At 38.9% G+C, this 25,109-nt stretch overlaps 1 protein-coding gene across 1 annotated transcript; it reads left to right on the plus strand.

Annotated features, from left to right (window-relative positions):
• Window positions 1–579: 579 nt before the first annotated feature.
• On the plus strand, window positions 580–24,631 carry LOC18423506 (U2 small nuclear ribonucleoprotein B''). The gene is made up of 5 exons (XM_006828107.4): window positions 580–993; window positions 6,566–6,738; window positions 22,270–22,363; window positions 23,413–23,489; window positions 24,056–24,631. The coding sequence occupies exons 1-5, from the start codon at window positions 774–776 to the stop codon at window positions 24,341–24,343; spliced, it is 852 nt and encodes a 283-aa protein (XP_006828170.2). The 5' UTR covers window positions 580–773; the 3' UTR covers window positions 24,344–24,631.
• The last annotated feature ends 478 nt before the right edge of the window (window positions 24,632–25,109 follow it).

The raw sequence follows: 25,109 nt of genomic DNA on the forward strand, positions 1-25,109 counted from the left end.
CGTAAGTGTTGGCCTGGTTTGACAGTTTCTTGCCTTCAAGAGCATCTTTGGTTTGTCGGAATGACTTGTTTTTTACTTCCTGAGAATGCAGTCCTTTAGCATGGGACCCTGACCTGCCGTCTTGGCGATTCTTCTGACTCCTGGGTCCTTTGGTGAACAAACATAGACTGTCAGATTCTTCTTGAAGCTCTTATTTTTGGGTCCCGATAACAGGGGATTCTGGTATCGGGAATTTTTCTTTTGGAGGGATGCTTGAAGCCATCTACGGAGGCGAGTACTACATCAACCTGCTCTCTTGGTCCAAGCGCCCTTTGCGGGTTTTCACTTGGACTTGGGAAGTGGCGCCATAGAAACGATTTTCACCAACTTCTTTTTATTTAGGGTTCTTTTACCCATGACCTTACAGTCATGTCCACCCTTATTCTTCCATTTTTTACTCACGGTGTCCTTTCGAGTTTTCATTGTGTTTGGGTTTTTATTTTCACGGAACTCTCTTACTCATGGTTTTGTGACCATGCCCGTCCGTCATTTTTACTCATGGCGTTCCCTTGTCTAGGTATACACCATGCCCGAAAATATTACGACCTCGGCCTGTTAACCTCAGCGTCTTGAATTAAGGTCCAGCTTGACAGAGTCTATGAAGCATCCAAAACCAGCCCCATGTCTGACCGGGCCTTTTCCGTCCGGGCCGAAGAAGGCCATTTGCACCGTGGCCGTTCGGTTTGAATGACACAATTGCCTGTGGGGAAACTCCCTAAGGACCTTTCCGGCTTATGTTGTCGCGTACAACTTTCAAGGGTATTTTTGGTACAAGCTCCCCTCTCTCTCTCTTCCTCTTGTGCTCGGCAGAGCTTGCACGGGCATTTTCAGTCCAAACGCTCTCTCTCACTTCTATCTTTATCAGTAGCCTGCCCGAAGCCATGCTTTCAGGTGACATTCCTCCCAACCAAACCATCTATGTCAGAAACCTCAATGAGAAAGTGAAGAAAGAAGGTAACCCTACCTGCTTTTCTCTGTATAATCTTCTGCTCTTCATATAGTTGTTTTTCTTTTTCCTCAATGCTCTTTTCATTTTTCCTAAACCCATAGCGTTGTTCTTGTTGCAGTTCAACTTTAAAGACCCTTTGTTCTCCCTATTCTTAATAAGATCTTTATCTGCGAAGATGTGGTTTGTTAGGTTTTACATAAACTAGAAATTTGTTTTACATAAGCTAGAAATTTTCAATTGAAAGTATTTGGGGGCAAACAAAAAAAAAAAAACAATAATGATCTTAGAGATATTGGTAGCTTGACGACCTGGTTTTACCTTATGGAGTTTCTGTCTGTAATGCGTTTTAGTTGGCGAAGCTTGTTGATGCGAGCTACCTTCAAATTCAAAGTGTGAAATTAGTCTTGGCATGGTATTTGGTTACTCCCAATTGTTTTGTTCTTTGTTATTGGGGTACTCTGAAGTTACGGGGAGAATACGTTCTTATGGGCTTTCAGATAATAACTGTTATACTATTAAATTAGAACTTGATACAACCAGAGATGTATACAAAGGACATGGAAATGTAATCAAAACAATTAATTCGTGGGTACTGAACATTTAGTTCTTTGGTTGCTTATTTGAGGGTGAATTGGAAAGTTGTCCCTTTTGCATGACTGAGGTAGAAGCTCTCCAACCCAAGATCCATGCTTGACTAGCTTCGTGTTTGGCCCCTTTAACCATATGTAACAAGTATCCATCTACCACCTAGGCAATTATGAGGAAATGTTTTGAGGCCACAATTTAGCTGCTATCAAAATTAAGCTCAGGAGATGAATTGGAGCATGCTTTCAGAAAATGTTCCTCTTGAGCTTCCACCATTCAGCATGAAAATTGAAATATAAACCACTTTCCGTAATTTCTTATAATTCTATTGAGTCCACAAAATCTTAAATTCTATTGAGTCCACAAAACTCCTCTTAGACCATAGTCTTAATGATAGAATCATATTTAACTTGATCTCTAACATACCCCAGATAGTATTTTTAATGTAGATCTCCACAAGGGTGAACCTCTTTGGTGGAGAACATGGGATCTCAAATAATATTTAAAAGAATATATGGACCATTTCTCTAAGGACATGGGCAGCTTGTTTCTGAACCTCTTTAGTACTACCATGCTAGTTGGGCCATGAGAAGACAGTCCATATACTCTTTGAAATATTCCAATATGTATATATCATATGTGGGAACTAAAGCCCCTGGTGCCAAAGATGGTTATCAGCGAGAGCCTAGTGCATAGTCAGCATCCATCTGAAAGCGATAGCTAGTGGTGGGCCTAGGATGCCCCATGAGCTGGGGTTATGCATTATAAAGACACGGTTGAGAAGATTTTCACCCTTGTTGGCTTCCATTTAGCTATTGATGCACGATTATTTGTTCCTCAGCCACATGTTCCCCAAGCCCCCAAATTCCATAGGTTAAAAGACATCTTACCCTTCTTACCAAGTGAGACTTGCATTCTTTACTTTTGCCTTGCCCCAAAAACTCATTTGATGCAGACCATTTTTTAAAGGCATAGACTTTCACCTGGATAAACATTTGAGGAGATTTAAAGCTTAAATCAAATATCTCTTCGTGATCTATGGATCTTATCTCTATGGGTTTTTAGTAGTCAAATGTTTTGGGCTTCAAATCCTAGTTGAAAGTCTGCTGAAATGATTAATTGCAGATTTTAGAATTAATTAAGTCGAGGTTTAATTTAATTGGGAATGTTAGAATCATCTATAATTTGTAGTAAGATATTCTTCTTCCCAGTTGGGATAAGACTCGGATGATGATGATGATATTCTTCTTCCCGAACTTGCAAATAAAAACTTGCAAATTTAATTAGCACCCTTCTTATCCTCGCCTTCCTTGTTGGACTGAGAAATTCCTTCAATCTCTGACCCATTTAGAAACCTTAAAGCCTGCATAAACCTTACCTTAACCCAACAAAAGCCTTCCATAATGCTGATGCTTGTCCTACTCCATTTAGACCTCATATCATACAATTCTACCCCAATTAGGAAACCTTCATAAGGCCATAAAGGCCCGCTGTCCTAATCTCTGTAGGGACTCAATCCCTTTTAAGACTTCTAAAATCTATTCGAATTAGAGCTCTCAATTGTACCTAAACCCTTTCTCTCTGTGTACACACGTGTTACACTCATGTAGGAGCCAAACTCCCTTGGTCTTACGTCGTGATTGTTTAGTCCTCTCCAACTTGGCTGCCTCAGCAGGAATTAGCTTTTTCCAAAGGGGTTGGCCTTCTCTAGTGCTTCTGAATGACAAGCACTAGAACCCCTTATTCAATTTTCCCATGCATAAGCGGAGCCCAAGGTAGGAAGTTAGGAACTAGGTATCACCTCCACCTTATACCCAGTCCAAGAGGTAAAAAGTTCCAAGAATTAACATTCATATGGAATAAGGGAATAAGTGGATTTAAAACATATTCTCTCCTATCTAATGTTGCTAGGACTCCCTATGGGAATAAAGATCATTACTTTTAGTAACCAGCTGATTCTCATATTAAAAAATGCTTGGAGTTCTTTATTCTTAGGATCATGCTTGGGAATTGCTTGTTTTAATGTTGCATATAAGAATCCTAGAGCATTTTATGGATTCATAGTTCTTCTTTAAGAAGCAAATCTTTTATTTTTTGAAGTAGGGAAACTTGGTTTATTATTCTTTAACATCCATGCTGTTATTATATCTTTTGAATTTTCTGCGAAGTGTTTAAAGACATGAAGGGAAAACCTTTTAGATCTCTGCAATGAAAATAAGTTTTACACATATTTGATGTTTTAGTCTTAGTCTATAGGTTTATGATATTAAAAGATGTGTATTATTACCACTGATGCCTATTATATATGCCCATTTTTCACTTTTTACCACTGACCAGATATATTTCCTGTATCAAAACCCATAATCTAGACATCATGTAGCAAATATTATTATGCTTTTTCATTTATGAAAACTTGTCAAGTCAAATGTGGGATTTGATTGAGATGATTTAAGGTCCCTACCAAGCCATGTGGCTAGGAAAAATCATAAGAACATTTAAAAAATTAAAAAATGTTTAAAAGGAGAGTCTTTGCTGAGTTGCACGAGACCAGGAGAGCCCTTTGTGAGACTCAACGAGTCTTGTTGGACTCACCAAGTCGACATAGAATGCGGTCAATGGGCAAGATTCACTAAAATACCAAGTCCCTCACGGGACAAGGTCTTTCATTGGACATACCATGTCCTGTGAGACTTGGCCAAGTCCCATTTTCAACTAGTTTTAGTTTAGCCCAAAAATTGGATTCATGTTCGCTCTCTTTCTCATATCCTCTCGTCCCCTGTTCATCCCTATCTATATATCCATGTTTTCTATCTAGTTTTGATTCTTATCCCCTGTTCATCCCTATCTATATATCCATGTTTTCTATCTAGTTTTGATTCTTACTTCATGTCTCTCTCCCTCTTACTCTCTCTCTCTCTCTCTCTCTCTCTCTCTCCCCCCCCCCCCCCCATTTCTTCATCCATTTAAAACCCATTTGAGGGTCTTTTTTTAAAATTAAATTTTAGCTCTTGTGCGGTTTTTAGCTGCTATTATAATGCTTTTGTTGAGACACTCTAAGTCCAAGTCTTGAATTGACTCTAAATATGTCCATGTTGTGTCTTGATCCCAATCTGGGTTGCATATGATTGGCTTGAAGTGTTTAGAAACCTAGATTGGCCATGTAAACATGCATGTCATTGGGCTAATAAGGAGTGGCGATTCTTGATCTAGATTCGTGAATCTCTTGGCCAATCTGGAGAATATTAAATTATTGTTTTTCTATTTTGTAATAATTAAAAATAAAAAAACTTGAAAAGTATATTGGGTAGGAATTGGGTGATCGGCAGATCCAGATCGCCCTTCGCTCGCAAACTTGCCCATTTTTCCGACGGAACCAAGCAAGTCCCTCTAAATTGGACTCCTACAGACCCCATATGTATCAACAATTTTTAATCCAGATCAACAAATTTTTAGACACTGAACTCTATCCTACACTGTCAATTTATTTGTATACTCACCATTAGCTTGCCTCTAATTCCATCGTCATTATACGTTTGCATTGTTATTCTTTAACTGGTAGCATAAAATTTGTCAGTGATGCGACTTTTTGCAAAAAAATGTTCATGCCTCTTTATTGTTTCCCTATCATTAGAGTTTCTAAGCCATAGTTGTTGGGAGCAGGTGCGGGAACAAGGCATCGTGAAATGCTAAAAGAACCCTATGGTTGGGAGCACTATCTGTATAATGTACATGTTAGGGGTCTAGATCCCCAAATATTAAGGATCGAGATCCCAACCTCCTGGGGATCTCGATCCCGACCTTTTGGGATCTTGATCCCAACTTTTTGAGGATCTTGCTCCTAACATTAAAGAGTATATATAGTCTTGGATTATATATGCTTTTTAAAGTGGGGATCTCTTTTTTTAGAGCCATCAAGCATTGCAACTATATTAAAAGCATAATTATACTACTAGTTGGCTATAAATTAAGAAAATCATTATCTTGGTTGTTATCTTAGTCTATAAGGTTGGGATCGAGATCCCTAACAGTAGAAATCGGGATTCTTAACAGTGGGGATTGAGATCCCAAAATAAAAAAATCGAGGTCCTTGAAAATCCTTTTTTTGGAGCCACAGAGCAAGATTCCAGAGCAATCGCCACCCATGTTGGGAGATTCCAGCGACTATGTTCTAAGTCTTTTCCTATCATTAAAGTTCCTAAGCTTTTGTGTTTGGGTGCATAAACATTGTTTTTCACCGATACGGAATTCTTCATGATCAGGCATATATTTTCAAACATTGTGCTGATTTATTTATTTTTTAATCCATTTGGGTTTATCTTTCCGGCAACATTCATGATAAGGTTGCTTTGTTACTCCCATTTCGTAATATTGAAATTAGGATAAAATATATGGTTTATACTGGAACAGATTAGTTGCCAGTGTATGGAAGTGATAAATATCAATACTGATGTACAAATGCTGCCTGCTTTTAAAAGAAACTGCGTATTTTCATTAAACTGGGCATTAAAAGAAAAATGTATGGAGAAGACTTATCTTTGTGGCTCCTAGCCTTATGCAACTTTTTGCATATAGGTTTTTTGTAGGTTACATAAGTTTTGCCTCATCTTTAAATGATTATCTCAATTGTTCCTATAGTTTGTTAGAGAAATAAAATAATTATGTCTCTTTGAGCATGAATATTTGAGAGATTTTTAGCTTGTTTTGAGCATTGTTCTATTTGATATTTTGGCACATTTTGGTTTATTTACTCTCTTTTTTTTGTTCTTAATTAAAACCAAAATAAAACTTTCCTTTATCTCCTACCTAAAATTTTTAAGATGCATTTAAAGGGAAATTTCTTGTGTATTTTCTGTTGATAATTTTTGCTCTCTAAATGATAGAAGTGGAATAATGCATGGCTTAGGCTCTTCACATCTTGCTGCTTGAGTAAATTTGACAAATTAATTATCTACGTATTTTGTAATTTGACTACTTGTGTCTTGGTTTTTTCAGAGTTGAAGAGATCTCTTTATGCTTTATTTTCTCAATTTGGAAGGATTTCGGATGTTGTTGCTCTAAAGACACCCAAGCTTCGAGGGCAGGCTTGGGTTGTATTCAGTGAAATTACCGCTGCCAGTGCTGCAGTACGCCAAATGCAGAGCTTTCCTTTCTATGATAAACCAATGGTCTGTGAGAGCTTCTTTCATTATACTGAATCTTTTGATACTTATCCCTCCATGCTATTCTGATTCTTTTTTCAACGTAGGGTTGACATTTTGTTTTTATTATGCTTCAAAGTCAGAAACATAGCCTACTTTTAACCTGTCTTTTTCATGATATGTAAGTAGTTTTGCTAGCCTGTCAATTTATATATAGATATTTCGAGATATTGGTGTTCTTGCCTTATGGATTACTTTCTTATTGCATTTTTCATGAATTTAAGTTCGTCTGCTGGCCTGTAACTCCTATATGGATTTTAAGGAGATGTTACTTTTGTTACTATATGGTTTACTCTCTTATTCCATTGTGCCACTTTTTGTCTGCACTCTTTTTAATGGTGGTCTTGTATTTAGGCAGCTCCCTAGGCCAAATCTCAAGTTTTAAACTATGTGAATTTTGTCTTTGGCAGTAGATTTGCATGCATATTCATGTGTGCATATACACAATGCTCAAGAAGGTGGAGGCATCCGCCTATTAGGTTTGGGGTCCTGGCCGCCTAGGTGGGTGCCCAGAAACAACTTCACCTTGGGGGGGTGCAGGCATATGTTACACCTCGGATATAGTCTATTTATTTCAAACATAAGCATTTTTTTCTTTTTTTGCACTGAAGTCTATTTATTTCAAACAGCAATATTCCAATAACTTCAAATACATACACAATACATTTTTTTCTTTTCACACAAATTCTTTGTTGCGTATTATGAAACAATATATTGCACTGATTCGTAGTCACCCGTTTAATCAAAACATTCAACTAATCTAATTTGTGAGGATCCCTTGCACATTTAGTACCACATATCGAGACGGGTGCCTTTTATCATTTCAAAATCACGTTTAAAGAATAAAAGAAGCAATCTTTTTGAAATCATCAACGGAAGTCACAAGTTTAATTCCTTAAATTAACCATTAATTTCTCCCAATTAACCATTAGTTTCCATTATTAGCTGCCAAAAATTAGTGATACAATCCCAACACTTGTAAGCCCTTTTTATAAGTTTATTAGGGGGGCTTAAAGCCTTTTTGGGGTCTGGGGACTAGATTGCCCCCTACCCAAAACCCTTTTTCCCCATTTTTTTGGTTGGTGTTTTTTTAGGGGGTGGGGTGGGGAGTAATTTTTTGCCCTTGGCTGAGGGCCCTCCATCGGCCAAGTTGTTCCAAGGTGCCACCTAAACACCCGCCTTGAGGTGACCTCCTAGGTGGCACCTTGGCCACCTAGGTGAGTGCTTAGGAGCATGGACACCTAAGGTGCCCACGTTGGCTCTGCCTAGGCATTTTGGCTTCCCGGGCGCCTAGGCAGTTGGGCGGCTGAATTTTCAAACAATGCATATATGTGAACATGTTTGTGTTATACAGAGACAAAGACATATACCTACATTTAGACACAATCTTACATGCATAATAGATGTGTATGTAAGTGCATTTATACATACAAATTGTTTATTTATCTGTCTATGCCATAGTTTTATTTTTGCGCAAGATAGCCTGAAGTTATGGTCATTTTAGCAATGTTTAGGGTCATTTACCCTTAAACACTTTGGGGGTAACTCCCTGCCCTACAAATGAAAGATTAACGACACAGAGATTTTCTCTCCCATATCAACTCTCTCAACCTCCACATGATCTTTATTGACCTAGAGAAAGCTTATTGATAGAGTACTTCGAGATTTGATTTGGAGGATTTTGAAAAAGAAAATATTCTCCAGACGCTACATCGACTTGGTAAGAGAAATGTACGATGGAGTGCTAACTAGTGTGCGAACAACTAGTGGAGAGACGAGTGAGTTTTCAATGACAATAGGTCTACATCAAGGGTCAGCATTGAGCCCGTATCTCTTTGTCTTAGTTATGAACGACTTAACTAGACACCTGTAGGATGAGGTACCATGGTGCATGTTATTCACAGATGACATAGTTTTGATCGATGAGACCCGAAACGGCGTCAACACAAAGTTTAAACTCTGAAGGGATACTCTAGAATCCAAATGTTTTAAAATTAGCCTGACTAAAATAGAGTATACGGAATGCAAGTTTAGTAGTAATAGGAGTAGAGACGAGGAAGTAGTTAAGATTGACAGCCAGGAAGTACAAAAAAGACTGCACTTTCAATACCTTGAGTTGATAATCCAAGAAAATGGAGAGATTGAAGAAGATGTTCACATAGAATTAGAGCTCGGTGGGCGAAGTAGAGATGTGCAACTGGAACTTTATGTGATTGTCGTATACCAATGAAGCTGAAGGGTAAGTTCTATAGGACAGCTGTGAGACCAGCTTTGCTTTATGAGGCAGAAAGTTAGGCAGACAAAAAACAATATACCTATAAAATGAGTGTAGCTGAGATGAGGATGTTGAGATGGATGAGTGGCAAGACAAGAAGGGATAGAATTCAAAATGAATCCATTCAGGAAAGTTTAAGTGTGGCACTAACAGGCGATAAGATGAGAGAGAGTAGACTTAGGTGGGCTAGCCATGTGTGGCGTCGACCAGTACAACACTTGTTAGGAGGTGTGAGTTATTTCAAGTGGAAGGATTGAAAAGGGCAAGGGGTAAGCCCAAAACGACGTGGTTGGAAGTAGTCCGAAAAGATATGGGGGCATATCTTCACTGAGGATATAGCCTTAAATAGAGCAGAATGACGGACCAGGATTCATGTAGCCGACCCCAATTAATTAGGAAAAGGCTATGATGATGATCAACTCTCTCTACCTAAGACCCTCTCTGGTTTTGATTACACAAGTCCAATAAGACAATTCAAATTAATTCAAATAAAAGAAAAATAAGAAAAAGACTGAAAAATTTAGACAGTTTCAACTTCAAAAATTTATCAGGAACAATAAGAAATTATAAAATCCTAAATGCACAAATTAGAAGCCAAAATTACAAAATAACATTACATATCACATGATGCATTCCATTGAGGAACTACCTCATTAAGCAATAGCCAATTGAACATATGACTTTGAAGGCCATCAAGCATGTACAGTAGTAAAGTGAATTCCATATCCATAAAAATTAGAAAGCCCCACAACTGCAGAACATAATTGTGTCCCACTCTCACTTCATAAATGCATAAAGCAATTTAAATTATGAAATTAGACACAACTTATTACATATTACATAAATGAGAGAACAGATATATGCAAGTCATACGTAGTTGTCATCTTTGTCTACTTCTTCTTCATCATGATCACCACCTTATCATCATCACCGATATAACCTCCAATGGAACCCTCTAAATTCTCATCTCCACAACCTATGGGAAAGATTTTATATTATTAACATATAAAGGAGCCTAGGAGTCTTGAACTACCAAAATTTCCAAGTAAGCACTTACAAACTAAAACTTTAAACTTCCTTGTAGAGGAAAGATCACTTTTGATCAACAACCTATTCTTCCATAATATTTTTCTTGAAAAATAGTAACTCGTATTAATCAATGGGATTAGCAGGACCTGACCGGTGCATTGGTAAGATCAGTCAAAAAATAATGAAATAGGGAAATCAAAAGAACTGAAAAATGGGGAAAGTATGGGGAAAAAAGAAAAATGAAAATGGGAAAAATTAAATATTTCCATAGATCAACATTTCCGCCATTGCATTTTGGCATTAAAGAAACAAAAAAGAAGTACAAAAAAATTAAGTTTTATTAAATAAGAACAGAAAAGAAAATACCCGAAATTCATGAACAAATATTATCTGTCAACATTTTCCATAGCTTCATTAAAGGGTTGAAGAACTAACAATAAAATAAAAAAGCAAATGAAAAGAAAAAACGAAAAAATACTTAATTTAATATCTGTTGATGAAATATTGATTGGATTACTGTTCAATTGTACCTTAATGCAAAAAGAATGAATAAAATAGGCTGCCCACAGCTCGGTAGCTTTGTTTAAAATGGGGTGACAGGGTACCCCTTACTATTCTACTTCCTGTATATGTATGACTGAAAGCTTATGGCTGCATACGAATGTGGTGCTCCTTTACAAAAGGGATTGATGGAGAGGAATGAAGTATGAGGAGAGTGAGCAATTGAGGGAAATGGTATGAGGATATAGGAAAATAAGGAGATAGGGAGCGACTGCCCTTAAGCAATGAAGATGAGCTCTACAATGCGGGTCACTTGCTGTCCCTTTCTTCGCCAGGCTGTTAGCTAGGTAGCTGGCCTCCCTCGTTATGTGGTTGAAGCTGACCTGTAAAGCCGTGCACAAGAAGTGTATATGCTCGAAGCGATGCACCAGTCTCTTTGGGCTTTGAACGCTACCCCATGCAACGACATTTATAGTCACCCCAATGATAAGGTGGGTGATAGTGACATTAGCTTGGTGGATATGTTTGAGGCCTTCAAAAAGGGCAAGTGTCTCTACCATGGTGGAGTTGCTGGAGCTTATAAAACCTGAGAACAAGACAAGGGGTTCTCCTTTAGATTCCTTAGAATGCCCTTGGAGCCTCAAGGACTGAGGTTTCTAGGGAACAGCCATCCATATTTAATATAAGGGAGCTAAGGGGATGAGGGACCCAAATTGTACGTCTGATTTGAGGCGTTGGATTTAGGAACAAGATAATTTCCCATCAATTTAGGAAATTAGAGGTTCACAGGTTCATCAGGTCTCTACTCCCTAGGTCATCAGATTATCTTGTCCCTGATTTAATCTTGAAGGGTTTGTGGTGATGCTACATGTGCTTGAAAGATTCAGGAGTTCCATTCTTTCCAAATTCTCCGCAAGGTAGCCAATATGGTTGCCTTTTAAAGGAGTCAACCAATTTTAGGCAAGGGCGAAATTAGGAAGTTGGTGAGGAGTTGGACGATTGATTCCTGAGAAAACCCATTGCTAGCCAAAAACTTGGAGGAGTTTGGACCATACTACAGAGTCAACTTATGATGTATAAAACGGTCGTCGGTAGTTTCTTCTTCTTGAGGGCACATGACACATCGGTTTGGTAGCTGGATTCCTCTCTTTTGTAGTTGGGTCTGTTGTAAGGACCCCTTCCTAGAGTAGGATCCAATTGAATGCTTGAACTTTGTGAGGTATTGGTGCATTCCAAATCATATGGAAGATGAATATATGGGATCCTAGTTGTTCCTTATGGTGGAACAAAAGGATGAGACAAAAATTCCTGGAAGCAACTTGTGCCCAAATGAGCCAGTTTAGAATTGAGCTTTTGAAGAAGAGCCTTGTAAGAGATTGATTTGAGGCCACAAGCTATTCACATTCCTCTTCTGATAAGGGCCTTCGGAAGAGCGATAACCAAATGACATTAGCTCCCCTAAGATCGACTACATATGCATCCGTAGCCTCTTCGTTTCTACTAGTTATCAAAAGGAGCAGGCCAATTGTGCTACAATAGGTTGCGCACCCACCCAGAGATCTTTCCAAAACCAAATTTGCTCTCCACTTCCTATTCTAAATCTGGTATTGGCTAAAAATACTTGTTTGCTTCTATATGCGCTTTTCCAAGGACATGAGGCTTGATGGAGAGGACATTCAGGGAATAAGCGACCTTCCTCTATGCCATACTTTTCACAAATACATCTTGCCACAGCTGGTTGTCTTGAGTGGCAAACCTCTAGCACCATTTACCCAGTAGTGCCAAATCGTTTTCCTTGATCCTTCTAATACAAAGAGGGAAAGCACACTTTACCCCATGCTATAAGGTGAAATTTATGTTCGCTATTGCTCATGACTGTAGAAAGTTATCATCAGGCTCTCAAGGTTCGCAACCACTTACACGGGCATACGAAAGATAGACATTTGGAAGATAGGGATGTTTGCCAGGTGGTTTTAGTTATTGTTGTCCTCCCCCTCAAGGAAAAAAATCTTCCTCTCCCTCCAAACAGCCCTTCTGTTAGATTTCATGATAATTATGTGCTAGAGCTGATTCCTTGGTTTGCTGATACATAATGTAGCCTCAATTTCAGGGCAGTCTTTCAACTGCACACCCGAATCTCTCAGCCATTGTTTCAACAACCTGATCGTCAAGCTTACTCCCATAAGTTTCATCTGAGATGTATTAGCCTTCATCCCAATAGAGATCTCAAAACATCCAATGAAAAACCAGAGATTGTTGAGTTGTTGTAGAGATGCACATAGAAAATAGTGGCATCATTTGTGTACACTAAATGTGAGATATCTGAGCATTGTTTGAGATGCGGAACCCCTCAATAGGCCTCGTTCATAAAGTCGGGAAATTGATCAAGTGAGCACCTCAGCTACTATTACGAAGAAGGGGGACAAAGATTCCCCTAATGAAGGCCATAGGAAGCTGTGGAGTAGCCTTCTAGTGATTCATTGATGCCAAACCCATTTTGGTTTGGACTTCGTCCAATAGTGACCAATGAAAGAAAATTCGGCCACCTTGCCGCCTAGGCAGCCATTTTCTCAAACCGCCTAGGCATGGACTAGGCAGTATGCACCAGGCGGGTGCATCAAGGCGCTCGTCTAGGTGGCTTAAGAGGTGGGCGCCTTAGGCGCCGCCTCGAACAATCGAGATCGATGGTGGAAAATGCCCCTTGGCCATTGGGTAGTTTCATCATTTTCATCCCTCAAAAAGGGGGAAAAGGTTTTTGGGGGGCCATTCTTGCCCCCCATAATGTTTTTAGTGAGTTTTAGAGTGAGAAATACCTTTAAAAAAAAACGATTTGAAGATTTGTATAGCGATTGAAATTTTTTTCATACCTCCTCGATACTCACGTAATTAAAGGATATTGATCCCCAATGGGTGGTTGTAAAAGAGGAGATTTGGGAACCAAAATTTTCCTCTTTGGGCCGATATCGATTCCATTTCAAGAATGTTGGTATATTCAACATTTTTTATTAGGTTATGTTTTTCTTTTCTACAATGTCTTATGGTGTTATTCTTTGCTTTTTGTATTTTCTTTTTGTTACTTTATGATATATATTTGATATGCTATCAACTTTTTGGATTATTATTCACCCAAAAAAAAAAAAAATTGGATTATTTTCCCATTTTGATATTTAGTTTGCCTTTGGGAAAGCAATTCAATGGAAAATGTCTATTGCCCCCAAACTGAATGAGTATTTTTAAAAGAAAATTTATGCATGAGTTATAGACCATAATTTTTAATGCCATTATTTTTCTTGAGTTAGTTTTAACATTGCTTATTAAATAACAAAATGCTAATTCTATATACAATAAAAGAGGAGGAGGTGTGGGGGTTCCAACAATATCCTCAAGTCTCTGCCCTTCTCCCCAATGTAGGCCACCTTTGTGTCTGGGCGCCCGCCTAGGCGGCTAGGCGGCCCAGACCCCTGACCGCCTAGGCGGCTAGGCGGCCCAGACCCCTGACCGCCTAGGCGGCTGCATCCGCCTGGTTGAGCATTGATAGTGACCATTCCACATGGTCATAAGCTTTCTCCTAGTCTATCTTGATTTCTAGCCCCTCTTTCATAGCCGTGAGCCTTGAGTGGATAGCATTGTGGGCTAGCGGTGCACCATCCAGCATTTGTCTATTCTCCATAAAGTCTGACTGTGTATTGGAGATTACTTTGTGAATAACTTCCTTTAACCTTCTAGCTAGAACCTTAGAAGGATCTCTTAGGTGGAGTTAAGCAGATTGTTCAGGTGGAAATCTTTAATTTTTTATGCACTTTCAATCTTGGGGACTAGTGCATTTTTCTTTCCTTTATGGATGCAATGCCCATCGGGGGACTCATCAAAGAGGCCAACATATCTGGACTGATGATGTTCAAAAACTTATGGAAAACAAATAGGCACCTTGTTATGGCCAAGGTCCACTACTGCTCTTGTGATTTCTTAACGAAGAAGGACCTTTTAAGCCATCAGACGTCCTCCTCCTGGGGGAACTAAAATTCAGATCAGCCATCCCAGGTTGAGGACCTGGTCTAGGGCAGAACAATTTTTGGATGTGGAGAATAATTATTCTGCTGACTTGCTAAGCTTCAGTGAAGGTATGACCTTGATAGTGATATTGGGTGATAGTATTTCCCCGACATCTGTAACCAGCAATTTTTTGGAAGAAACTAGTCTTTCTATCGCCCTACAACCACTTTATCCTGGACTTCTGGTACCAATAAATTTCTTCTCGTCTAAGAGCAAACTAAAGGTCATTTTTGCAGTGGTTTGTAATTCCTTCTTGCTCATGAGACCTCTGGACTCCTCCAGGGAGTTCATAGCTTGGATTTTTGTATTGAGGACCTGAATTCTGTTTCTTAAATTGCTAGGTACGTCCTTTTTCCACTGCTTGAGGGAGGTTTTGAGGAATTGCAGTTTCTTGCTGAGGCTGAAACCTTCCCACCCTTGAACATTATAGGACGATCACCACTGAGAAATCCAGCTCCTTTAGTGAAGTGAGCTTGAATCTGAAAAGGTTTGTCTGGTCTAGGTGTAGGATATCTAGAAAGATCAGTCCATGGTTGGAAGTTGTCTTGGGGAGTCGAGCGGAGATGGTACCCAGGATCCCAGATCCGAATCGGTTGAGACCATGAAGTGATTGACCAGGTAAGGACATGCATGGTTTGACCAGGTAAATATTGCTCCATTGAGGGTAATGTCAACAATTACAGCCAACAACATCCAAGAAGGCTCTCATACTGAAGTTTATTCTACTATCCCTATTTTCGTCATGCAACCATCTAATGACATTAAAGTCGCCTCTGATTACCCAAGGAACTGGATGTGTAGGGTTGCTGATTCCAGTTGTAACTGTAGGTTTTCTCTAGGGCAGTTTGGGCCATACACTAGAAAGTTTTCAGAACAAGGCAACAGAGATCCTGTTGAAGTGGATTTTCACTGAGAAGGCTTCTAAATCTGAGGATTGGTATGAGATTATCTTGGGGTTCCATATGACCCAACTCCTTTAAGAGGCTCCTATAGTATCCATGACCTCCCACTGATGGGGTCTCCTACTCCAAACATCTATTGTGTTAGATAAATGAGCAGGAAGTCTGGTGTCAATTATAGGAAGGACATATCATGGTCTGGGCAAAATCTTGGACAGCATTTATTTTGTGGTGGCTACCTATTTTGCAAATGATCCAAATGAGTATCTTCATTTAGGCAAATTTTGGGGTGGGCATAATATACGCCTCTACCTTTTGAGAGCCGGACTTTGCTAAGGGCTAATGTCAAAAGCTGAGGGTTGGATGAAGATTCAGTAATATGGTCATAATGGATGTCAGTTATAAGGTTCATGAACTCCCTGGTTCCTCTGTGTTTTGTTTTAGGCTTTGCCTGAATGCTCAAGTATTTTCTCTTATGATGTCGGTCGCTTAAGTATGACCTGACCATGCTATAGGAACCACATGGGCCTGAGCATGTCATCCATGTTGACAGGTCAACTCCTGAGAGTCTGCAGAGCCAACTCCTATGTGTCTGCAGTGACAAAAAAAAAAAAAACTATGATTTATATACCAAAGAATGTATATAAGCCACCAAATAAGTAAAACTTATCGATATTAAACTTATTAAAGCAATAAAACCATTAAATTGAATACAAGAAACAACGTATTGCATTGGACCTGAATAGCCACTGGTTCTATGTTTGGACCCACCTGTCCTGTCCGGTATTAGCATCATTAGTATGAACGTATTATTTGTTAACAGTATCAAAAAAAAAATTAGGCTGTATTACATAATTAGAAAAAGGCACTGTTGAGCAATTGCAGGTGTTAAAAAAGGAAACCCACATGTTCTCAAGTCACCAATGAAGTATGAAGTTAGGTGAACCCCACATCGTAACATGTGAAATGCACCATACTGGGATTAGTTGCCACACCAAAATCTTATTGGGGCCAACATGTGGTCTTTGAGTGTTCCCAATTTTATATTATTTCACTTAGTTTGCAATCTTCTCTGGGTTAAGTTTGGTCCAACGTTTGGGTCTTTGAGTGTTCCTACATTTTATATTATTTCACTTAGTTTGTTGTCGACCTAATTTATTATCTTTGCCTCAACCTCAAGTTGTATCACACAAAAACTGGGTTGTTAGGCCTCTTACGCTCAAGTTCAATGGATGTGTTCAAATATGTTCCAATTTCTCTTGCAACCACTTCCACGACGGGTTTTGCTGAGGATACAAATGATGAACTTTTGAAGGTTAGGATCATCCCCACCAAATCATTTTCATCATTCACCTGAAATTGAATAATAGTGAACAATACAAGATATTGTAATTTGTATCAAACTGTTACATGTAGACACTCTAGAATCAATCTATAAATAACAAATAGAAGAATGGAACTTTGATATTCGAACTTAAAAGAGGATACTTGAATTACATTGGAGGATATATTCATGTGTGTTTTCCATTCAAAAGATATATTCATGAATGTTCAGTGCCATCTTTCACCTAAAATCCTACTGACCCTTCTCATGCAAGCTCATCTCCTTCCAATCGTCACTTGCATATGCCCATCAGGACACAACATCTCAATCATGGAATGCAAGTTTTTGGAAATATCAGGATGAATGGAAAATGCGGCTTTGTTGTAGAAAAACTTTGGGTTGAGCCAATAAGCAGCTGAATGTATTGGGCAATGCAACTGTGTATCCCATCTCCTATCAATAATCTCGCAATAGTGCCTGAACTTGGGCTTTGTATACTTAAAAATTGCAGAAACAGCCTCCTATGCCTATCCATTGCATCATAAATGTAACTCATGGCAGGCTTGGTATTACTATCAACAATCCTTAGAACCTTCACCAAAGACTCCTGGACTGTAATAAACTATGTTCCAATAGTATCCATGAATTCATCCTTTTGCGAACCTTGTAATTGTAGGCCTCACTAGATCTCTTTCATTAGTGTGCATCCTCTTTGGATTGCAGAAAAATGAAGGATTGTATATAAGTTTTGTGATCCTTCGGGTCCAATATACAACTTCCAAAACATCATCCATCTTTCTAATGTCCTCAAACATTAGATACATACAATGAGCAGTGCATAATGTCAAAAACAGGTGGGTAATGTTGTTGCAGAAACTGCTTCTAAGGGAGTAGTTAGTTTCATTCTCTGTGATAAATTAGAGCATATTATTTGGCCCTGCATATCATCAACTTCCTTAAATAAATGTAATAATGCCTCCCTTGTCTTCCCAAAACCTGAGGCATTAGTTGACTTTGAGAATAGCTAACTGATGCAGGGAAATTTGTGGGAACAGTAAAATCAGCAAGAAACAAAACTAAACACGAGCATAATTCAAAGAAACCTAGGGTTTCTTCTCAATACCCCAAGCTAGGGTTCCAAAAGCCTAAGCTTTTCTCTTTTCAATTTCTAAAAATCATGTGGAATTGACCCTCTCAAGGCCCCACACACCTTATATATTAAAACTCAATGTTCAAAGGCATTACATGTCTATATAATGATTAAAATGACTTATATATCCTAACTTAAACTTAAATTTTGTAATGACAGTTTTACCCCTATGAATAGTACCTATGAACAGTCTTCGTGAATTATACTCATGAAATAAATAAAAAACTATAAAAACCCTAGAATTTTTTAAAATTAAAATATACATCCTTTAAAGTTGAATAAAAGTAAAAAATAAAAATAATTTTGCCGTCCATGACTAACCTTGTGATATATACCAAAAGTTTGATCAATTGTGTATGTCTCCCATTTGTCCAACCATCAGCCATGATTGAGCAGCCATAACTAGCCCATATCTCTTTGTATGCCTCTATGTAAACCCTTGACCTCTCCACATTCCTCTTCAACAACAAACTTCTAGCTCCTTGGAACTTGAGGGCATGGTGTCCAACAGAGATTGAAAATAGGAGTTGAGGGCATTAAAGGAATGCAAGAATCATACATCCACTGGGTCAGAGATATGTGTTCCCTTTCACTGCCTTCTTCCCAGCCAACAAACTTTGATTGTTGGCTGGGCATCAAGTGTTCTCCTTGGTGGAAATAATCTCCTATCACATTCTGCTTCCTAGGCTTACTTGAAGCACTTGTGCAAAACTCTTCCCCCCTCTCTGTTTAACATTGTACTTGGGTCAACTTCTTCTTGCAAGCCAAATGCTCCTTCACGTGGTATACATCCCCTCCCTTCAATTGGAGAATTTCAATTTTAAGGTGAATTTGTCAAGGATTTATTCGGCATTGTTGTCTCACTTGTATAAAAAAACAAGGAAGAGAAAGTGGCTTCTGAGAGAGAAATTTTGGGGCAGATGAAAAAAGAACCCAAAATGGTGGTAAATAATTGGAATAGGAATATCATGTGATTTTTCAAAAAACTGGGCATATCTTGATTTTGGGCAGAAAATTGTGCAAAATCGCTACATCGAACATGGAGATTCTAGACAAATTGTTCCGACTCACCAATTTGGGCAAGAATCAACAAGTGACCAGGCAACTTCGACTTGGGTAGCCGATTTGTAAATCACTAGATGGGGGAGTCAAGGCTGAATTTATGCCCTTTCAAGCTTTTTTGGTAGCATATAACCAAGACTATGGGTGGTAATTGGGTTGGATTGACCCGCCAACCAAATGGGTCAGCTTGACACGGGTAGCTTAGGTTTGGGTCCAAATAACCTTTAGCCAATCTAGGTCGGTTTTGGGTTTTGGTCCATCCTGACCTAACATAGACACACACACACATATCATCATCATCATCATCAAAGCTCTTTCCCAACTAATTGGAGTCGGCTACATGAGTTCTGGTTTGCCATTCTGCTCTGTCAAGGGCCATACTTTCAGTGAGGCCGTAAGTCCTCATATCTTTTCTCACTACTTCCAACCATGTCCTTTCGAGCCTACCCTTTACCCTTTTGAGCCTTCCACCTGAACTAACTCGCATCTCCTAACAAGTGTTGTATTGGGTCTGCACTGCATATGACCAACCCACCTAAGTCTGCTTTCTCTCGTCTTATCACTTATTGGTGCCACACCGAAATTCTCTCGAATGAATAAAATTCTATCCATTCTTGTCTTGCCACTCATCCATCTCAACATCTTCAACTCAGCTACACTCATTCTATGAATATGTTGTTTTTTGACACCCAGCATTCCATCCCATAAAGCAAAGTTGGTCTCACAATTGTTCTATGGAACTTGCTCTTCAGCTTTATTGATTTGTAGTGATCACATAAAACTTCAGTTGCACATCTCCACTTCGCCCACCCAGCTCTAATTCATGTGTGATATCCTCCTCAATTTCCCCATTTTCCTGGATCATCGACCTAAGATATCGAAAATGCATTCTTTTTGGTATTTCTTGGCTGTCGATCTTAACTACTTCATCGTCTCTACTCTTATTATTACTAAACTTGCATTCCATATACTGTCTTAGTCCGGCTAATTTTAAGACCTTTAAATCATAGAGCATCCCTCCAAAGTTCTTTGTGTTGATGCCGTTTCGGATCTCATCGATTAAAATTATGTCATCCACGAACAATATACACTACAGTACCTCATCTTGCAGGTGCCTAGTTAAGTCTTATATAGTACTTCATCTTACAGGTGCCTAGTTAAGTCCTATATATATATAATATTTAGGTATATATTCATCAATATTACAAAGTATTTATAATAAAATACCTAAACTGACCGGGGTCTGGATCTGGTCTGGGTCCCAACCTATCCAGTAACACCCCTAAGCAAGATTGCCTCATCTCCAAGTCTTGTGAAGCTTTGGGAGATCTTATTGTGTGAGGTCCAAGATTTAGGCGAGACTTAAATGACATTGAAGTTGACAATCTTCAGGCTCTTGAACTTTGGTTGTGTTTCCGCCTCGAGGAGTTTGGGATGGTGAGGACCTTCATACTTGAACTTTCAGTCTATTCGCTTTTATCCCTGGTTTAGGGAAGGGTAGAGTGGTCTGGGCATCAAACCCCTTGGGATTATTCACAGCATCTTTGCTCTATCAAGTCCTCCTCCCTGCTGGGCCAGCAAAGGAAGCCAAGTGCCCACCGATATTCAAGTGTTCAACTGGTTGGCAATTGGCAATAAGCCCCTTACAGTTTGCAGGCTACATATAGAAGAGTCTTCAGGTTGGACGTAGAAGATCTGAGTAGAGTGCTGCTGATCTATTCATCCACTGCCCTTTTGCTGGGAAATTGTGATCCTTCTTCCTCAATTTGTTTGGTATCACTTGGGTCACGCTGGACACCACTTTACATCTGTTTTCCGCAGATTTCTCCCCCATCCCCTTTCAGCCTCAGGGCTATACCTGTGCCGTCGCCTATATTATAGCCCTAATATGGTATACCTGGTTGGAGAGAGAGAAGAATATTTAAGGGCCGAACACGAAGGGACAGCATGAAGCCAATGGTCATAGATTGGGCAAGAACACGAAGGAATATCAGAGGGTGCTCTACAACAGACTTTGTCCTAAACTGGGGAGCGATTTCCAGGTTAACACTAGGTTGATCCCTAGATCTCCCCCCTGGATCACTATGGCACCCAGAAGCTCAACTTCAATGGATGTTCCTTGGGCAGCCCGGGCACAGCAGGGGTTGGTTCATCTTTTATGACTCTCCGGTTGCCACCTTCTCTCTTTCTCGGGTCCTATAGGCGAGGCCATTTCAAGCATGCTTGAGGCTAGGACTCTTCCTGAAGGATTGAAGCTCCACAAGCAAAGGTGGGGTTCCCTTGTTGATTGAAGGTGTATCATAGTAAGCTGGGCAAACAAGTTTCCCCCCGCCTGCAGCCCCTAGATCCAGTTTTTTAGCAGATTTTTTCAATTGTATGCCTTGTTTCAGGTTTCTTTTCACTATACCTTGCGAGAAGCTCATCATACCGTTGATTCACTTTCCCAACAAGGGGCTCCTTTGCCAAGTTTTTGTTATTCTCTTCCTCTCAATTGTAGGGCCTCCCTCCCCTGTTCCCTATGAATTCCCACCAAAACGTTTTGCTGAAGAAACCCTTGTTTTCTATGAGTTTTACAAACCATGTTAGATTGCTCATTATTTGTAACCATGTAAACTGTATGTATTATGTATTGCCTTATTTGCCTATAATTACAATACCTTCAACTTCAAAAAAAAAGCTGTCTCCCCCATTTGAACACTTCTTAGGAAAAAACTATCTATACGCAATATTATGATGAAAACTTATTTGGAAATACGTGCTGGATAAACCTGCCATTATTGATCTCCATCTGTCTTGTTACTGGTTATGGACTAACTAGCTCATCCATCGTAGTAGTATGAAAGATTAGCTCTTGGGGAAACCAAAAAAGGTAAGGGAAATTAACTATTAACCAAATGGACTATGGAAATCCATTGCGTGTTGGAGTATTACCATTGAATCACATTCATACAGTTGCAAGAGAGTGGGGCTTACCATCTCATCGGGCAGGGTGACCCCAATGAACTATGATTTTCCATTGTCCATTAGATTATGATATTCTTCCCAAAAGGCAAACGCTTTTCCCAATAGGGAGAAATTGTGTTCTCCTTTTCTACAGTTTATTCTTGGTATCTGTGCTTTGTTACTCTCATTTAGGGAATTACCTCCCTGAGTGAGTGATAGAGGTTTCATATAACAACTATATTCTTGTTTATTCACTGTGCAGCGGATACAATACGCAAAGACAAAGTCTGATTGTATCGCAAAAGCCGATGGAACATATGTTCCAAGGGAAAAGAAAAAGAAGCAGGAAGAAAAAGGTGACCTGCTTTTACCTCCCCTTTTTCCTGTAGCCAGTTGGATTATAATATACTTTCACTTCATATTATCCTTTTTCTTTTTTCTTTGTTGATGATAATTTTTTTCCGCTTGTTTTGTAATATTTCCAATTTAATATTTATTTTGAGATATCTGATTGTTGTTTCATGACATTCGTTGTGGTCAGCCTCTGTCTGCCATTTATATGTGTTTTGTTCTCTGAATTTGATGAAATAAAATTTAGGATTCATGTTTCAGAAAATCACTGAGAAATGATACCAATCTTCCGTACCTCTTGTGTTGTATCTTTGGAGCCCAATTCAGTTTCTCCATTCAATGAGGTAGTTCATTATAAGGAAAATTGTTTCATGCGGGCCGGACCGCATTTCTACATATGCGGTCCAGTAAGTGTAAAGTATCCCTGTTAAAGATGGATGCAAGTAGGTGTTCCATCTAAAAACAATGGAAACTAACGGTCCAAATATTTTCTTACTAGAATTATTATTTTTAGTTCATATTCATGATCTCCATGTTAGAGATTAAATGTCCTAAAAAATTAGGTCTAAAAATCCATCTCAAAGATAGATTTATTAAGAGGCTCGCATTTCTACATTTGCGGGCTTGGCTGCATAGAAACCGGGTCCTCATTATAATTGGGATGCCAAAAATCTGGTCTCTCTTTTTTCCTATCCATTAAACCCTTTTTAATTTTAATTTATCACTCAAATTTCAGAAGTCGATGCAGCCAATGCTCTTTTCCTTTTTTGTTTATGTAAGCTGTAGGTATCGAATTGGGGATGTAGTGTTGCAATTGTCGACCACTAACTGCTAATCAGTCAAGCCCTAGCCCAAATCTTATTCAGCTAGTATTCTTGTTCTTTGAGTTTATTATTTTTGTAGTGTTCATTGTTATTTCCATGTTTTTATTTGAGAATCTTACTTCTTATGAATAGATTATTTGGTTTTAGACCCTACATTGCTGTAAATCTTGTGTTTAGGATTGCATAAACTGGTTTATTATTGTTTGACTGTGATGATTATCCTATTGCAGCTGAAAAGAGGCGCAAGGCAGAAAATGAAGCAGAACAAACTGCTACTAATGTCGTGCAGAACAATGGCACAAATAATGTGAGTTATCCCTACACTTCCATCTAATCCTTATTATTTTCCTGATAAGGACATCATTTATCTATTTTCTGATATATGATAATTCCATTGGAGTATAGAAATGTTAAAATGAGGAACAGGCACTAAATGACTCATAAAGAAAACTGAGACCTGTCCATTGTATAGTAAACAAACTCCAACGTGAAAGCAAGTAGTGAATCAATAATAACCCAATTCATGTGGAATAAAACTCTGAATACTTATCCATATTAGCCATGAACAAGCACACACGAACAAGTGGATATCTACAATGTTCCTAGCTTGCTTGCAACGAACATGCACAGTTGGTGCCTAGAACCCTATACCCTGCAAATAATCAGTTAATGCCTACAGAAAAAATGCTCTTTAGGAGAAGTCTCAGTCTAAATTTTTCCCTGTGGACAACCTCTATTCATTGTTCATTTTTTTTAAGAAAATGATACAATAAATGCATTGTCCATATCTCTTTCCTGGCATATTAACAAAAGGTGTAACTTTTTGTCTGATTATTAAATACTTTATATGTGCTATATGTTGGTCTTTTACAGGCTTCTCATACTTCCCGCCCAGGAAAGCCTGGTGCCCAAGAGGGTGCTGCATCACCAAATAGCATTCTTTTCATTCAGAATTTGCCTCATGAAACAACGAGTATGATGCTGCAGATGCTCTTCCAACAGTACCCAGGTTTTAAAGAGGTGAGAATGGTTGAAGCAAAGCCAGGCATTTCTTTTGTGGAGTATGCTGATGAGATCCAGGCATCCATAGCCATGCAAGCTCTCCAAGGTTTCAAGATCACTCCTCAGAACCCCATGGGCATCACTTACGCAAAGAAGTGATCGAAATTTCAGTATGTTTTCCCTCTCTCCATCTCTCATCATTTCAATGACAACATTGACAGCTTTTTGTCTCTCGTCATACTTTATCATCAAACGTATTCAAGTAGTCGGAGTTTTGTGTTGGTAGGCATTGTAAAATTTGGGTGGAGTTTGATTATGGGAGCCATATTAAGATGTTTTTTTTGGAACATGTTTCTCTCACAGTTTTCATTTTAAGTGGCCTTTGTATTACCCTCAGTCTCAACCATTTTCAGAAATAGAGATTGGTACACTGCTGATTTTGTTCAATACTTGTTTAACTTTGATTTGATTTTACAGAGAATTATGTTTGGGCCTTGGGCTTCGCTATGGCCCACCCAGATGGCATCGTCTTTTGTTTCTCTCTCATGTTACCCTCTCAAATCTGCAAGCAAAAATGCCAACCATGCCTATGCCTGTGAATTCCCACTTCATGAAATACCATGGGTCTCATTTCGCGACCACATTTTGGCCACACTTTGTTAATCTTGAAAAAGCCAAACACGAAAATGAAAAGAAACCAAAATTTGGGCTTTTTTTTTTTTGGAATAGTGCCAATTCTAAATTTGCAAGGTATGACACTTCTGCATCATGCGAACAACTTAGACAGCCCCGATTTTAATAAAGTTCTCCATATGCTACAAAGGTCAATTATCCTTCTATTTAAAACATGTATAAAATTATGGTCGTGGCGTGTCCTAAGTTTTTGTTCTCTATTCTTTTTTGTTTAATGAGCCCTCGTCTAGAG

The sequence above is a fragment of the Amborella trichopoda genome, chromosome 8 (genome assembly GCF_054954075.1).
Source record: "Amborella trichopoda isolate Santa Cruz 75 chromosome 8, AtrichopodaSantaCruz75HAP2 v2.0, whole genome shotgun sequence".
Classification (NCBI taxonomy): domain Eukaryota; kingdom Viridiplantae; phylum Streptophyta; class Magnoliopsida; order Amborellales; family Amborellaceae; genus Amborella; species Amborella trichopoda.

What these genes read in the sequence shown, in the direction of transcription:
- LOC18423506 (XM_006828107.4), top strand. Translation starts at nt 774, where the DNA reads ATGTTGTCGCGTACAACTTTCAAGGGTATTTTTGGTACAAGCTCCCCT. An exon ending in TGAGAAAGTGAAGAAAGAAG is followed by an intron (nt 994 to 6,565) that starts GTAACCCTACCT and finishes TGGTTTTTTCAG; the next exon opens with AGTTGAAGAGATCTCTTTAT. An exon ending in CTTTCTATGATAAACCAATG is followed by an intron (nt 6,739 to 22,269) that starts GTCTGTGAGAGC and finishes TTCACTGTGCAG; the next exon opens with CGGATACAATACGCAAAGAC.